General features: G+C 58.0%; 2 protein-coding genes across 3 annotated transcripts; both read right to left on the bottom strand.

The window, feature by feature from the left end:
- Positions 1–16: 16 nt before the first annotated feature.
- ALAD (aminolevulinate dehydratase) lies at positions 17–9,157 on the bottom strand. 2 transcript variants are annotated; one of them, XM_072883217.1, is made up of 12 exons: positions 8,572–8,707; positions 5,398–5,544; positions 5,172–5,222; positions 4,330–4,426; positions 3,684–3,819; positions 3,131–3,214; positions 2,777–2,865; positions 2,419–2,474; positions 1,603–1,690; positions 939–1,025; positions 560–689; positions 17–454 (listed from the first exon to the last, which is right to left on the bottom strand). In XM_072883217.1, exons 2-12 carry the CDS (start codon positions 5,508–5,510, stop codon positions 375–377), a joined length of 1,011 nt encoding a protein of 336 aa, XP_072739318.1. In that variant the 5' UTR covers positions 5,511–5,544; positions 8,572–8,707; the 3' UTR covers positions 17–374. The 2 variants fall into 2 exon arrangements, with proteins under 2 accessions (XP_072739318.1, XP_072739316.1); XM_072883215.1 differs by lacking the exon at positions 8,572–8,707 and adding an exon at positions 9,103–9,157 and having other exon boundaries at positions 19–454.
- A 1,148-nt stretch (positions 9,158–10,305) lies between these two features.
- POLE3 (DNA polymerase epsilon 3, accessory subunit) lies at positions 10,306–14,714 on the bottom strand. The gene is made up of 5 exons (XM_072883291.1): positions 14,639–14,714; positions 14,466–14,541; positions 13,595–13,680; positions 12,699–12,817; positions 10,306–12,203 (listed from the first exon to the last, which is right to left on the bottom strand). The coding sequence occupies exons 2-5, from the start codon at positions 14,529–14,531 to the stop codon at positions 12,043–12,045; spliced, it is 432 nt and encodes a 143-aa protein (XP_072739392.1). The 5' UTR covers positions 14,532–14,541; positions 14,639–14,714; the 3' UTR covers positions 10,306–12,042.
- Between the last annotated feature and the right edge of the window lie 242 nt (positions 14,715–14,956).

Raw genomic sequence — 14,956 nt, forward strand, 5'->3', positions numbered from 1 at the left:
GGGGGGGGGAAGGGGGTGGTGCACCTGGGGCTGTCCCCACGGTGCACGGGGGCTGGGTGCACGGGGGCACCCGGGGCTGTACACGGGGTGTCGGGGGAGGGTGTGCGGGGCGCGCCCGTGGCACGTGGGTGGGGGCGAGTGGGGTCCACGCGGGTCACACAGGGGCTGGAGGCGCGGGGTGGGCCCGGGGCTCACCGGGCCGCGTTCCCGGCGCACGGGGGCTGCGCGGGGCCGGGCAGGCGGGGGGCACGCGCGGTCCCGGGGCCCACGGGCGACCCCCGCCCGCCCCGCTCCGCCCGCACCCACCTGCGCCGGCCCCCGGCCGCAGCCCCCGGAAGCCCCGCCCCCAGCCCCGGAAGCCCCGCCCTCCGCGCTCAGGCCCGTCCCGCCGCCGCCGCCTCCTTCAGCCACCGCAGGAGCTGCGGCGCGAAGTACGTGATGATGGTGTCGGCCCCTGCGGAGAGACGAGACGAGACGAGACGAGACGGTGGAGCCGGCCCGGGGCGGGGGGACGCGGGGACGGGGTCGGGGGGAGCAGCCGCGGGGCCGCCCGCCTCACCTGCGCGCCTGAAGGCCGTCACCGCCTCCGTGACGGCAGCCTCCAGGCTGAAGGCCCCCGCCTGCGCCCCGTGCCACAGCATGGCGAACTCCCCCGAGACGTGGTAGACGGCCAGCGGATGGGTGGGGTGCTGAGGGGAGCGGCGGGGAGGGAGGTCAGCCGGCGGGCAGATGGGGGACACCCCTCCCCACGCACCCCACTGCTCCCAAGACTCGCACGGAGGCCCCACAGGTGCCCCAGTGCCCGCCTCGACGTGTGAAACCAACAGTCACGTCCCCTCCGGTTTGGATATCCCAATTGTCCACCCCAAACGCACACCCCTCCTTGCCCTCCTCCTCCAGGGACACCCTGTGCCCTCGCTGGCACAGGAGGAGCTTACCCGAGCCTTGACGTCCCTCACGAGGTCCAGGTAGGGCATCCCCGGCTTCACCATCAGCATGTCCGCTCCCTCATGCACGTCCCGGTCCTGTGAGGGGAATGCGCGCGCGAGCCCGGCAGCTCAGGGTAGAATAACATTTTCTAGCAAGTCCACGGTTCGTTTTCCCCAGAAGTTTTGACCTGGTGGTTGGTTTTCCCAGGAGGGATCACAGAAGGGTCTGGTGAGCCCCCAATGGCCACAGGAGCCCACGGATGGGCTGTGATGGAGGAGAGCTGACCTCACCAGATGCGCAGTGCCTGGGAAAGCCGGTGGCTGCGCATCCTGGGACCTGACGCCCCAGGCCACAGCAGGGGACAGGGTCGCCAGCTCCGCAGCTCCAAGTGTATGGCCCTCAGGCCCACACTAGGGACCAGGTCTCTGGCAGGCTGATGGGCCTCACGTTTCTCTTGCTTGTGGAGGGGGAAGACCCTTGACCACTTCGGTTGGCGTGCCTCCTACCTGCTTTTGACTCCAGCACCCCTGATCTTGCTCTTCCCAAACCCTGCTGCACTGCTGGGTGTGAAGGCTTGTTGCCTGGGCACCACGTGAGGGTGTTCCAGTCCCCACAGCCATAAACCCATGACCCTTGGTGCTGCCCCAGGCAGCCCGACCCTGGCTCACTCACCACGGCGCGCATCGCCAGGCCCCTGGCGCCCGGGGGCAGCTGGTAGCATCGCCTGTCTCCGAAGGCGGGTTTGGATAGCGCAGCATCCCTGGTGACAGGCAAGGCAGAGGGCAGGGGATGAGGACCAGCATGGCTCCCTGTGCCTCTCACCTCGTACAGCTTCAGAAACGTGAGGACAGACTAGGACAAGTGCCTGAGCCATCGGGACCAGGAAAGGGGGGCTCTCCTGACCCGCCTCAGTGCCCCAGGATCACTCTGGGAGGTCCAACAGGCCCAGGCTGGCCCTGGGAGCCGTGCTTCAACACCCGCTGCTCTCCCCATGCCTAGAGTCTGGGGTAAAATCGTGTCAGACATTTTCCTTCTGCTCTTTTCCGAGGCAGGTTCCTCAGGGACGCCCCGTCAGGGTCAGGCCGTTCTTGGGACAAGGTCTAATAGCTGCCTGAGCTGAGGCTTGTCCCTGAAGCCACCCTTTGGGGCACCACGGGCTCCTGCGACTCCCCTCCTCACTGGTCCTGGCAGCTGCAGGCAGCTCCCTCCCTGCCTGCCTTGCCACCAGCACCCAGGACAAGCAGGTGAAGGGGTGGGACAGAAGATCAACCCAGATGATCTTCCCACCAGGCAGCCTCTTCTGGGCAAGGTGCATTTGTCTCCCTTTTGCACTGGGAAGTAGGAGGAGAGCGCTCCGAAGTGACCAGCATGGCCCCAGCTGCGGCCCAGGCTCTGGCCGAGCCCCCTTCCTGAATAACTATCCGGGAACGCACCTCCCGGCCAGCCTGGCACCGGCTGGGGACACTGCTGGCTGAGGGACAGACCCACCTGAAGGGACCGTAGAAGCACGAAGCAAACTTGGCGCTGTAGCTCATTACTGAGACCTGCAGGTGAGAGCGGAGCCGTGAGGGCCAGAAGCTCAGTGCTGCATCCCCATGCCAGAGCAGTAGTGATTCCCTCCCATGGCTGTTTTATACTCTGCCCCACATCCTCCTTTCCCTGCCAGAGGCCTGGCACCTCGCTGTCCCTGTGTCCGGCCAAGGACATTCCCTTCCCGTGTGCACCGGGGCAGGGAAATGCCTGCGGCATGTCCTGGGCAAGGTGGGGGTTTGCTTCTCCCACCGCTTGCCCAGGACCTGTTGTGGACATCACTCCTGCCTTCGGCACACGCAGATCCCAAGCTCACCTTGTTGCCCAAGTCATTGGAGATCAGCGCCTTCTTCATGGCCGCGACACGCCCATCCATCATATCTGAGGGGGCAACGATATGGCAGCCTGCAAAGAAAGAGCAGAGACGCCAAGAAGTGCCCGAGGCTGTGACTCTGCCTGCAGGAGGAGGTGACCCCAGGGCCAGAGGGGCCTCGAGTGCCTGCAGCTCTGCCGGGGCCAGCATGTGGAGGGCAGGGGGAGCCTCCCCCGGCTTGGAGCAAAAGTTGGGAGTCCAGTTGGAGCCAGGCCCAGTTTGCTTTTGGGCCTGCTGAAAAGAGGGGGTGAGTCTGCAAGAGTCATACTCAGGTAACACTGCCAGGAGACTCCTCACCTGCTTTGGCATAGGCCAGCGCCACTTCTGCCAGCCGCTGGCAGCTGATCTCGTTCTGGATGGTGCCATCTTCACGCAGGATGCCTAGGAGACAAACCTGGGGTTAGGTGAGGGGCTGGACGGCCAGTTGCCTCAATCCCTAGGGTGGGAGCGTGGCTCTTGCTACACAGATGCTCAGAGCAACAGCAGAGAACGTGTTAAGGGATCTGGATAAGGACCAGGAGAGCAATGACGCAGCCCTCCAGGGACTGGACACAACACGTGGGTGCTCCAGGGAAGGGAAGACAGAGATGGGGTACACAGATGGGTGCTCAGATTCAGATGGCCAGGGAGTGGGTGCCTTAACCACCCATGCCCCCCACCCTGCTCTCAAAACCTAGGAGAGGTCTCAGGCTCAACTGCACCAGTACTGGGGAGCCAAGTCTTGGGGCAGGAGCTGGCCAGGCCCCACCAGCACCCAGAGCTCCTCAGCAGAAAACAGCAAACCCCCAGAGACTCCCAGTCCTGGGAAGGTGCCCGAAGAGCAGCCCAGGACCCCAGGCTGTGCACTCACCACAGTGCCCGTGGGAGGTGTAAGGGCACAAGCAGACATCGCAGGCTATGAGCAGCTCTGGGAAGGTGGAGCGGATCTTCTTGATTGCCTGGATGGCAGGTGTGTCCTCTGCATCAGCAGCAGAGCCCCTCTCATCCTGTGAGAAGAGAAATGCTTCAGCATGCAGAGCTGAGGGTTTCCCACCAACTCCTCCATGGCAGCAGTTCTGCCCAAGAAATGTTTTCTGAACCGTGAGATCGTGTAACGCAGGGCAATGTGACCACCAACGACAGAAGAGGGTGACATAGTGCCTCTGAGCAGCGAGTGCAGGTCTTAGGGCCACCTGCAATAGGTCCCGGTGCAAGGCTGCATTGGGGGAAGACGTACTTTTTCTGTACCTGCTTCTGCAGCACAGAGCTCCCTGTTTTCCTCTGCCCTGCAGCAACGCACCCCTTGTTCAAAGGGACAGAGGACACCCAGAGTCACCAGGAGCATTTTGGGTGTCACTGCAGTCTCCCATCCCCATCCTGTGCTGCTGAACGGGGTGCAAGCACGCCCAGAGACTCTGAACGGCTCCTGTTTCATCAGGAGACCCCCCCAGCCCCACACTGCTCTCCCACACCCCTGTGGCTACCTCAAGCCCCCTCCCATCACCACGCACACTGACCTTGTGGACCTTGCTGGGCACCCCGAAGATGAGCACACACTTCAGACCATCTTCGACGAGGGGACGCAGCATCCCCTCCAGCTTGTTGACTCCATACCTGAGAACAACAAAGTGACAGGGGCTGCCAGGCACCCAGATCTGCTCGGTGGGGTGAGCTGGTCTGTGACTTGGATGCTGGTCTGTGAGCCGTCCAGCATCCACAAGCATCCACGCCAAGCAGCAGCTGGAGGTACAGGCCTGAACATCGGGAGGAACAATCCAGGACCTTATCTGGGGCTACAGGAGCATTATCTACCCGGCATGGACACCCTTTGCTCTGAAAGGACGAGCATGCCCTGCCCTTGGATCCCTTATCTCGGCTTCCCGGTTGCAGATCCAGCCCACCTCCCCACAGGACCACCCCCCTGGGGCCTCTCTGACCACAGCCCTGCTAATGTAGCAGCAGAGGAAGACGGGAGCTGCCAGTCCAGCAAGATCTAATGCACGACTGGAGCCCGTGTCCTTGCACAGGTTTTCTAGCTGCTGCTGGAAAGCCCATTCACTTCCAACTTCCCTGCGTGCCCAGCCCACAAAACGTGCGAGTGCTCTGGAACATCGTGAGACCCCGGCACTATCCCTGCCAGTACTGGTACTTTCCCAGCATCCCCAGTATGATTCCCTCCACTTCCGTGGTGGATGAATGCTCCTGCCCTGCCTGATGCTGGGGAATCCCCAAGGTGGGGACCACAGAAGGTTGGAAGTGTCACCCATGGCCCATGCTCATCTCAGGTCATACATCAACCCTGCTTGGGCACGGGGCACGGCAGCGACTGGCATACAGCTTGGAGGGGCTGGGTTCTTACCTGGCTTGTCCAGGGAGGCTGGGGATCGGCTCCACTGCATCAGGACTGTCACTGCAGGAGGTGGATGGGACAGAGACGTGAGGACGTGAGAAGGAAGCCCCTACCCCAGGCTTGTCCACAGGGAATCTTTTGGGGAGTCTGAACCTATCTAAGAGCTCAGGGAGCACCTAAGCCAGTCAACCTGAGCGTGGTCCATCCCTAACCCAGAGAGCCAGGGCTCACTCACGTGACAAAAATGGGGTAGATGAGGTTGGAGGCATTGAAGGTGGTTGCCGTACACTGCCAGGAGCGTAGCACAGGGTGGAAGTAGCCGCTGTGAAGAAGGGAGTCTGCCTGCATCGTGGGCGTTCACTAGGAGGCTGTGGAAGGAGGTCTGAAACACCAAAAGAAACCGGCAGGCTGGTTAGTGGCGGTGTCCCAGTAAGCCACGGCTATCGGTGCATGCGAGGAGGGGGCTGAGATCGAGGCAGCCACTGCAGGACCGTCCCTGTCCTGCTCCAGGCACATGCGGGGAGCGCGAGCTGCAGCCCAGCCAGTTCAGCCCCACTCTCCCGGGGGCTGCCCCGTGCCGGGTGGGTGTTGCAGGACCCTGCATCAGCAGTCACAGCACAGCACTTCCCGTAAACAGGGATGATGCCAACTCCTCCCCACAAAACGTCCCAACTCTGTGTGTGAAACCACCAATTTACAGCCATCAGCGTCCTCCTGCAGCAGAACCACGTTTGCATGGTTCAACATTACCACCCTCGTCAGGCTCCGTCTGTTGTAGCTTGCGTAGCTGCAACAGTTTTCTAATGATGAGACGGTCATTGCTTAATTTGTTTTAGTTTTGCTTAGCGCTGTATAATTGTGTGACACAGCTTTTGTATACAGAGTAGTAAAAAGCTGCTCTGCATAGCACTAAGTATTTGTGGCCACGGTGTAAAGGTGCAGTTACGGAAGAGTACGGGCACTGGATGAGAGAGGGGTGCAGGAACATCCTGAAGACACCAGGGCTTTAAACCCTGCCGTCACACAACTCCAGTGGCCACTTACTGCTGGATAAAGAAAACTTGGGAGCTGGGCAAAACTGGTTTCAGGGGTGACAAAGAGCAGTTACTCAATATACATAAATCAAGTGTTAGCTATGTTATTGTTGAAACTTTTTCTGTAGCAGTATTTTCTTCTTTAACAGTTAGATCTAGCAATAATTCTGTGATTAGACCACTAAGATTTAAATTTCCACTAGCACTAAATTCTCACCAACAAATTCTCACCAATGTGGCTGGTGGGAGCATGACAGAAGTGGCCGGGGGAAGGCAGCTGCCCCGGGATGAGGCATTTGGCTGCAGCACAAAAGAGAGCGGCTGTTACGGCTGGGAGGCCCGGGGAGCCACAATCTCTGTTTGTACAGAGTGGCTTCAAGGACTTCTGCTGGCTGCACACACAGGGCTGCATCCCACAAACGCCCCATGCAGAGGAGCTGGGGGGGCCCCGAGAAACAAACAGCAAAGTCCCTACTGGAGACCACAGATTTTGTTTTGAGAGCTGAAACCGGAGGGAGGCGGGTGGGAGGAGAGCTGGAGATGGGCTTCTGAAAGAGCAAGCAGGATTCCTCCGCTGGCACCCCCAGGCAGGGCAGGGCTTCCCACTGGAGACAGAACGGACACGAGGATGGGACCTGTCTCAGGGGAGCAGCCCCGCAGTCCCCAGTCCCACCCAGGAGGGATTCCCCAGCAATAAACCTCACTGCCCCCGGCTCTCTCCGGAGAGTGGACATGGCTCGCTTAGCATCCCAGGATGCAGTCCAGGGGAGAAAGTTTTACACCAACACCCGCAACAGCAAGTCAGCAATGGAGCTGGGCAGGAGATGGCTCTGTTTCTTCTGGAAAACCTTTAATTTGAGGTATTCGCCTATTTTACATGCTCAAGACCCTTCAGATATTCTAATGCTGAGACAAATTCTCAGTTTGTATCAGGCCACGCCAGTGCATAGGGCACTTGTAACATAGGGGCATCGCATTCAGTCTAGGGCTTGAACCGAGTCTCTCGTGCCCCAGCAATCACCTCTGCTTGGTGATGGGGGAAAAAGCACCTCTCAGTTACTTTCAGGCTTACGCATATAAAAACACTGTATAAAAACATCAGATGGTGCTTGTGGGGGATGCAGAGCAGCTGACGAGGACGCTGGCAGTGTCCAGCATCACTTGGCAAGTAATTTTTAGCCCTGGAAAGCTGCCGTTCCAGTCCTTACTCGCAGAATGGGACAGCCCTGGGGTGAACTGGAGTCAGCAGCCCCAGCACAGCGGCTGGGCTGCTCAGGCAGGGCTCCAGGCAGGGCTCCAGGCAGGGCTCCAGGCAGGGCTCCAGGCAGGGCTCCAGGCAGGCAGCGATCGAGAACAAAGGGCTCAGTGAACAAAACCCACCTCAAGAATCCAAAAAATGCTTTAAACAGTTAATCCCACAGGAGGAAGAGGACAGGGTGGGACCAGAGGCACCTGACTCTGTATGGGACAGATAGAGACCACGGCTCCAGAAACTGCCCTCTCCAGGGAAGGAGGAGATGGGCACCCGGCAGAATTGCAGAGGGCAGATAACAGCCAGGATGGGTGGGCCCTGGCGCAGCACCCGTCTGCTGCGAGGCCAGGGGAGCCGGGGCCCTCCTGACAAGCCCCGCGTGCTGCCGCCAGCCGAGGGCTGCAGGCTCCCCTTGCCCACGCAGGGCACCGGGGCCTTACAGCCACAGAGCCGCCGCAGCCCCGCAGCTGCCCCACAGCCCGGGAAGGGCGGCAGGGATGCAGAGCAAGGGCTGCTGGGGGACGTTGCACCATGTTATACCCTGGAATGGGGCTGTTTCCCCCGAGATCCCCTTAGGGCTCCCAGCAGAGCACACACGCCTCTTTCTCTGACATTAAATGCCCAAATCTGTATTTCTAAAGCAATTTGCTTCATGCACACCAGAGCATCAGTAAGGAGGAGTTTAAGAACAGCCCTGCAGCTCCCTCCCGAGCAAAGGGCTCTGCAGTAGGGTGCTTTCACCTTTGTTCCTTCACACTGGCACTGCTCGAGCACCAGCCCAAACCTGCAGCACCCAAACCTGCGCCTTCACCCAGCCCGGGCCCACCGCAGCGACGGCGGGTGCCTCGCTTTATTCGAGGAAAGAGAAGCAACTGCAAAACGAGAGAACCGCGCACACGCCGCCCTCCCGTTTGCACTAGCACAAATGAAACAAACTCAGTGGACAGGCTGAAGCCAGACCCGACGCACGCCAACGGCGAGCTGCAAAGGTCTGCTCCGGCTGCTGACAGCACCGCCGAGCCGGCAGCTGCCTGTTCGCTGCCGAGACGCGAGGAAGTTGCTTTCCAGCATTTTGGGATACAGAAATGCGTGTGGCCTCATCCTTCGCTGCACAACTCTTTACCTGAAGTCCCGGAGACACGCAAGCTCCCAAAATCCCAGGTGGGAGCGGGGACGGACTGGAGCGTATTAGGAAAGCGGAGCTCCCCAGGGAGACAACGGAGCTGCGGGTTAATTAACAGTCACTAACAAAGGCCAAGAGGTTAATGAAGATTTCCTCTTCCAGGTGGGATGTGGAAATGGGGATGCTCGGGGGGGTCTGTAATTGCACCGCGGGATGAACGGGGGCTCAGGACCGACGCCAACCCGCAGCATTGCGCGCTGCTCCGTGCTTTCCCCACGTTTGCCACGGTAACTACGGGGTTACCGAGCAAAAACCGGGCTGCCCTTGCCGTGCAATACCGAGGGCTGCCCTTGCTGCCTGCACCCTGCCTGCACCCAAGCGCTGCCTCCTTGCGCGGCCGGGCCCTGCCCTTGCAGTCGTCCCGGCCTCCGGGCAGCCCTACAAGGGGCCGGGGTCGGGGACCGGGGGCCGGAGCCGGGGCGTTCGCCCCGGCTCCGGCCCCCGGTCCCCGACCCCGGCCCCCGCACTCACCTTCCGCCGCGTCCCGCTCCGGGCGTGTGACTCTTTCCCGAGGCCTCGTGATTTGCATAACCCCGCCCCCTCTATTAGCATAGGTCCGCCCCGCGGGAAGACGGCGGGAAGTCTCGCGCGGCGGAGCGCGGGAAAGGGCTGGAGGCGGTGCGGGGGGGGGGAGGAGGAGAGGAGGGGGAGAAGGAGCAGGGTTTTGGGGGTGTAGGGGCCTGGAGCAGGGCTTTGGGGTGCGGGGGGCATGGAGCAGGGTTTTGGGGTGTGTAGGGGCCTGGAGCAGGGCTTTGGGGTGCGGGGGGGGCATGGAGCAGGGTTTTGGGGGGTGTAGGGGCCTGGAGCAGGGCTTTGGGGTACTGGAGGGGGTCTGGAGCAGGACTTTAAGGTGCTGCGGGGGTCAGGAGCACGGCTGAGTGTGCTGTGGGGCCATGCAGCCGGGTTTTGGGGGGCTGCAGGGGGAGGTGGAGCCAGGTTTTGGGGTGCTGTGGGGGCCAGGAGCATGGCTGAGTATGCTGTGGGGCCGTGCAGCTGGGTTTTGGGGTGCTGCAGAGTCTGGAGCAGGGCTTTGGGGTGCTGTGGGGCAGGATCACGGCTGAGTGTGCTGTGGGGCCATGCAGCCAAGTTTTGGGGTGCTGCAGGAGGAGCTGGACTCATGTTTTGGGGTGCTGTGAGGGTCTGGAGCAGGGCTTGGGGGTGCTGTGAGGGGCCAGGAGCACAGCTGAGTGTGCTGTGGGGCCAATGCAGCCAGGTTTTGGGGTGCTGGGGGGGGTCTGGAGCAGGGCTTTAGGGTGCTGCATGTGCCTAGAGCAGGTTCTTGGGGTGCTGGGGGGGAACAGGAGCAGGGCTGGGGGTGCTGTGGGGGAACAGAGCCAGGTTTTGGGGTGCTGCAGGGTCCTGCCAGGCCAAGGGAGGCTGGAGCCACGCTGCAGGCTCCTTCCACCAGGGATACAAACACCAGCACCCAAACCTCACTTCTCCAGCAACTGGAAATCTCCTGGTTCTTTTGCGTCTCCGCACTTCCCTCACTCCTCTCGCAGAAAGGCGGGGTTGCAGCAGCCCTCATCCTCCGCTGTCAGCTGCTCCGTAAGCAATTTCGTAGCGAGTTTGCTTCTGCCTTCGCTGTACGCTCAGAGGCATGCTCGTGCAACCACAACCAGCTCATTTTATCTGACAGAAATAAAAGACTCAAAGACAGAAATAAAATTTCTGTAAAAAATCTGGCTTTTATTTAGATATTGTTCCCTTCCAGAATACGCACCCCAGATATGTACTAGAAGAGGAAAAAAGAAAAAGAAAAAAGAGGAAAAGGAGCTAGAAGGCAGGCCTTTTTTGTTAGTGGAGATCTTGGGAAGACATCGTAAACTCAGTCTTTTAATCTGCTACTGACTGCACGCCAGTAGAAACTAGGCAGCAGAAAATCTTTGTTGATTCGGTTCTTTCCAGGAGCTGGGCTTCTGTGTGTGAAAAGCCATCGTGCCATAAAAGCATAAAGGCAGGGTAGCTCTGCATCAGTTTTTTGATGAAAAGGACATACTGTTCCTCACAAGTGCTATTTTAAGACTGCACGTCAGCGAAACTCATGGGGTTTACTTCAATGTACCTAAAACTTTCCTCAAGTTTCCTTCGCCAGACCTCGGTTAAGTTCAAATACTAGGTTTATTAGTCTTCAAAAAGATCAGTCAAATAATAAAGCTTTTTTTCCCAGGAAAGAGCTTATTCTAATAGGTATTTCTCAGAGAAGAGAAAGGCATCAAAACTAAGAATTAATGTGTTAAAGAAGAAACCTATAGGAGTACTAGGAATACAGACAGCTTCTTTCAACCCATCCTTCTCAGAGGAGATATTTTAAAAACCACAGGCCTTGAGGCTGGCCATCCTAGGGAGGAACTCGGTCCTGGCCTCACTGCCCTCCTGGAGCCCATCACACTGGGAGGCAGCCTGCACCTCTGGAGCGACCGTCAAAGGCTGAAGAGGGACCTCTGATGCAGTTAGTCCATTCCGCTTGGAAAAAAACAACCCACCAAAATCCACCACTTAAACTTGCTGCAGTCACCAACCTGTCTGCAGGAACTGCAGCTCTGCAAAGGAGGGAAAGGAGCCGAGACCATCAGAGCCGCTGGTGCCCACTGCTGGCCTGCAACAAACGTACCACTCGGTACAGCCGCCTTTTACCATCCTGATACGCATTTTAGCCATTCATTTTGCTTCAGATTTTTAGTAAAATTCCTCTTGGTCTCCCAGGGCTTTAAAGACACAAAACAAGCACTTTTGGTATTTAGTTGACGTGGTAAGTGCTGTGGAGTTTTTTGATTTAGGTTGATTTGGGGGAGAAAGTCAGCTGAGTGGACCACTGGTCCTTGTACAGGTGTACTGTATTGCTGCATACGACTGGTGAGGTTGAAAGCCACAGTATCACTGTCACAGTTACAGCAGGAAGAGAAGGCACAGCCAGAATGCAAGAAAATGAAGGAAAAAACCAAGTCACTTGGATAAAAAGCTTAAATGTTCAGCTTCCAAGCCTCCTGGCATCATCACGTAGATTCTAAACCCCAAAGGGTTAATGATCTGTTCGATTCAGCCCAACTTGGTTTAACGAGCTTATTCAACAGTCTCTCAGGTTCTCCTGGCCAGCTTCTGTACTCAGCATCCGACATTTCTTTTTTCCTCTACTTCAGAGCCAACCCAGCATAAAAAGCCCAGTCCCATTACTGTCTGTTCAGAACCTGGGGATGGTCCAAGGCCCCTGTGCACAGGGAGGAGTGGTCCTTCCACGAGAAAAGCTTTAGCAGAAGTCCTTTATGTACAAGTTAAAGCCAAAAAGGGGCGGGCCCCACAGGAAGAGTACAAAGCTCTACTGGAAACAAGAGGGGACACAGCAAGGTAGATTTACAGCGTTTATATCCCTCTGAACAAAACCCCGCCCCTGCACACGTCTCATCAGCAAGCTCAGTTGTCCACCTCCTCCTCATCATTTTGCTCTTCTTCCTCCATCCTTTCGTCATCGTCATCATTCTCTTCCTCTCGGCTCTTATCTTGCTCCTCTGAGTCTGCCTTCTTGTCTTTATCTTTCCTCGCTTCTTTCTTTCCTTTCTGTTCACGCCTGTAAACTAAAAAAGAAAAAGAGAGAAGACTGCAGAATTGCAAGCCAGCATTTCCACGGCATGAACAGTACAGTAGCTGAAGTCCAACGTCCACTTGCTCTCCAGGCTTACAAGGGGAGCAGTGAACTCATAGCAGCAACTCACCCTATTATTTGAGCTGTGCTGACCAGCTCCATAGGAAATCAGGTTAAGTTTCAGCAGAAAAATGCTGAAAAGGACGCAGGAGTTCACATTTACAGGCAGCACCTAAGACTTTCCTTAGATAAATATAATAGGGGAGTGATAGCAGATGAGACCTTCCCAATCCTCATCAGTTGTGAAATAATGTTATCCCAGTCCTGTTAAGGTGCACATTATTTATTCCCCAGGCAAACCGCAGTGTAGGATGCTGGGCAAAGAGAAGAGAAACAAGACAGGCAAATAAGTGTTGCTTGTCCAGCGTCCAAGGAAAACAGGACTTGGTGCTGCTTAGACTCCCTCGACATGAACTGAGGACGATACCTTCCAGTGATTCTTTCAAAGGGGCTACAAATCGCTGAAACTCCATTTCCTCCATGGCAGAGAGAACATCGCCAGCATTCAGCGTTTTCCTCTTCCCCTTCATGGCAAAGTTATTTGCACTAGTCAAAAACAAAAAGGAAAAGAGAGTTAATTGGTACTGTCATCAATTTAGCCTTGCTTATTAAAGTCACAAGCGACTTCAAAAAAAAACCAAACAGAGCCATCTCCTAAACCTTCAGGGTTTTTTAAATCACTTACTAATAGCAGTTTAAGATACCTTCTTGTTTACATTGGCTGTTTGTGCCTTCATCTCGTTGCACGGCTTTCCCACAACATTAGTTTCCTGCTTGCATGGACCTTTTCTACAACGGGGTCGAAGGAGAAAGCCTGAACGTTGGCTGGAAGGTGACAATTCCACAAAGCCGTGCGAGTACTTAACACCAGAGAAGTGACTGCCTGCGCAGCGTATTCTGAGCCACTCCAAAGACGTTACTCTCTCCTCTGTGACCAGCTCCAAGGCTGACCAGGTTGGCTCACGCTTGCCCTAACGCAGCCATGTGGTGAGTAGCTTGGAAAGTGAGCAAAGGGCTCTTGCCTTTGCCAGGAAAAGCCATGCAGCCATATTCTAAGGCTAATGAGAGTTCAGGACCCCTCTTGCCCCTGGTGGGGTTGGGGCATCTCCGCGTACAGAGCCAAGCTGCCTTCCCCATGGGTTGGTAAGGGCAGTCCAAACCCAACTGCTGCAGTCCGGTAGCCTGGGCTTCACTAAAGATTGTTTTATGTATATAAACAGACAATACCGAAACAAACACTGGAAAAAATCTCCAGGACAGCCAGCAGAGAGGTGAACTATAATAAATCAACTGCACTGGTCATCTGATGCAACAAATTCTTACCATGAAGTTGCATAAAGCACAAACACACTTGCCGCTCGAGATATTGCGCTCCGAGCTTCTTTGGAAATATTTACTCCATCAGGAAGCTGAAAAACAGATTCAAATTTATCATCAGCTGCTATAAATGACTTAAACTTGCATAATTCCCATGTCAGTTCCGTTAAGGCATTCAGAGGGCTCAGCGCAACTGGAAACTAAACGTTGATCTCAGATGCTATCACAGAAACTTTGATGCTAGCTGAAAGCCAACCGCAATTTGACTGTGTTCTCTCAACTGCAGTAAGCTACACAGAAGCAAAGTAACTTCTGGATCAGTGGTGGGTCTGGCCACCATCTCCGGGGCAATTCACCCGACGACTACCCAATTCCTGACACAGACCAATCACCCTGCCATGTCCAGATCCGTTCATCGACGTCTCATGGCTCAAGACCAACCATATCATTAAATTAATGACTGGGAATTATCCTAGACTTTTATATAGACACGGAATTGCTTCTGCTCCGGTTTTGTTTGGGGAGCGGCTTTGGTCAGTCCCACTGCGAGAGCTCCCCTGCCTTTGGACGCTACTTGGAGCGTTACTGGGGGGTCTGGCCCGTCCCTCCTGGCACCCCGAGGGCCACATCTCCTCGCAGGAGGCCTCGGGGACACGACACGGCGGCAGCCGGCACCGCCGCGCTCCCCGGGGAGGGGCCTCCCGGGGCCCGGGCACGTTTTGGGCGGCAACCCCGGGGAAGGACGAAGCCCCTGCGGGGCCGCCCGGGGAGAGCTCGGTCGTCCGCAGCCGCCCCCCCGCCGGCGGGGGCCGCTGTCGGTGCCTCCCCGGGCCCGCCGGGTGTGAGGCCCCTCGGGGCCGCCGGGACCGGCACCCACCGCCTCCTTGATGATGCGGGTGATGACGGCGTTGGGCAGGTTCAGGTCCTCCGGTCTCTCCGCCATCCTGGGCCTCCTGCAAGGCAAACGGGGCGTCACCCGGCGCGGGCCGCGACGGGGGAGCCCGGGGAGCGGAGCGGAGCCCGGCGGAGCCCGGCCCGGCCCGTCCGTACCTCGCCCGGCGCGGCCGCACCGAAGCGCGCGCTCAGCCGCTGCCCTCTCACCTCTGACCCGTCCCGGCGTGCAGCGCGGCCCCTCCCGCCCGGCACCGCGGCCGCCGTTGCCTGGAGACGGGAGGGCGGCGGGGCCGTGGGGGAGAGCGGGGCTGAGGGAGGCCTGCGGCGGGGAGCCCTGCCAGGGAGAGCCCTGCCGGGGTGGGAGGGCAGGGGGAGTTGGGGGGAGCCCGGGGGTGCGGGCGCGGCGGCTGGGAACGGGGGCCTGGAGTGTGCGCTGGGGGGCGGGTGTAGGCAGGGGGATACCGGGGGAGTGGG

This window comes from Ciconia boyciana, chromosome 18 (assembly GCF_034638445.1).
Source record: "Ciconia boyciana chromosome 18, ASM3463844v1, whole genome shotgun sequence".
Classification (NCBI taxonomy): domain Eukaryota; kingdom Metazoa; phylum Chordata; class Aves; order Ciconiiformes; family Ciconiidae; genus Ciconia; species Ciconia boyciana.

What these genes read in the sequence shown, in the direction of transcription:
- ALAD (XM_072883217.1), bottom strand. Translation starts at nt 5,510, where the DNA reads ATGCAGGCAGACTCCCTTCTTCACAGCGGCTACTTCCACCCTGTGCTA. An exon ending in GCCTGGCGATGCGCGCCGTG is followed by an intron (nt 1,026 to 1,602) that starts GTGAGTGAGCCA and finishes TTCCCCTCACAG; the next exon opens with GACCGGGACGTGCATGAGGG. An exon ending in GACGGCCTTCAGGCGCGCAG is followed by an intron (nt 455 to 559) that starts GTGAGGCGGGCG and finishes GTCTCTCCGCAG; the next exon opens with GGGCCGACACCATCATCACG.
- POLE3 (XM_072883291.1), bottom strand. Translation starts at nt 14,531, where the DNA reads ATGGCGGAGAGACCGGAGGACCTGAACCTGCCCAACGCCGTCATCACC. An exon ending in CCCGCATCATCAAGGAGGCG is followed by an intron (nt 13,681 to 14,465) that starts GTGGGTGCCGGT and finishes TCTGTTTTTCAG; the next exon opens with CTTCCTGATGGAGTAAATAT. An exon ending in GTGCTTTATGCAACTTCATG is followed by an intron (nt 12,818 to 13,594) that starts GTAAGAATTTGT and finishes GTTTTTGACTAG; the next exon opens with TGCAAATAACTTTGCCATGA.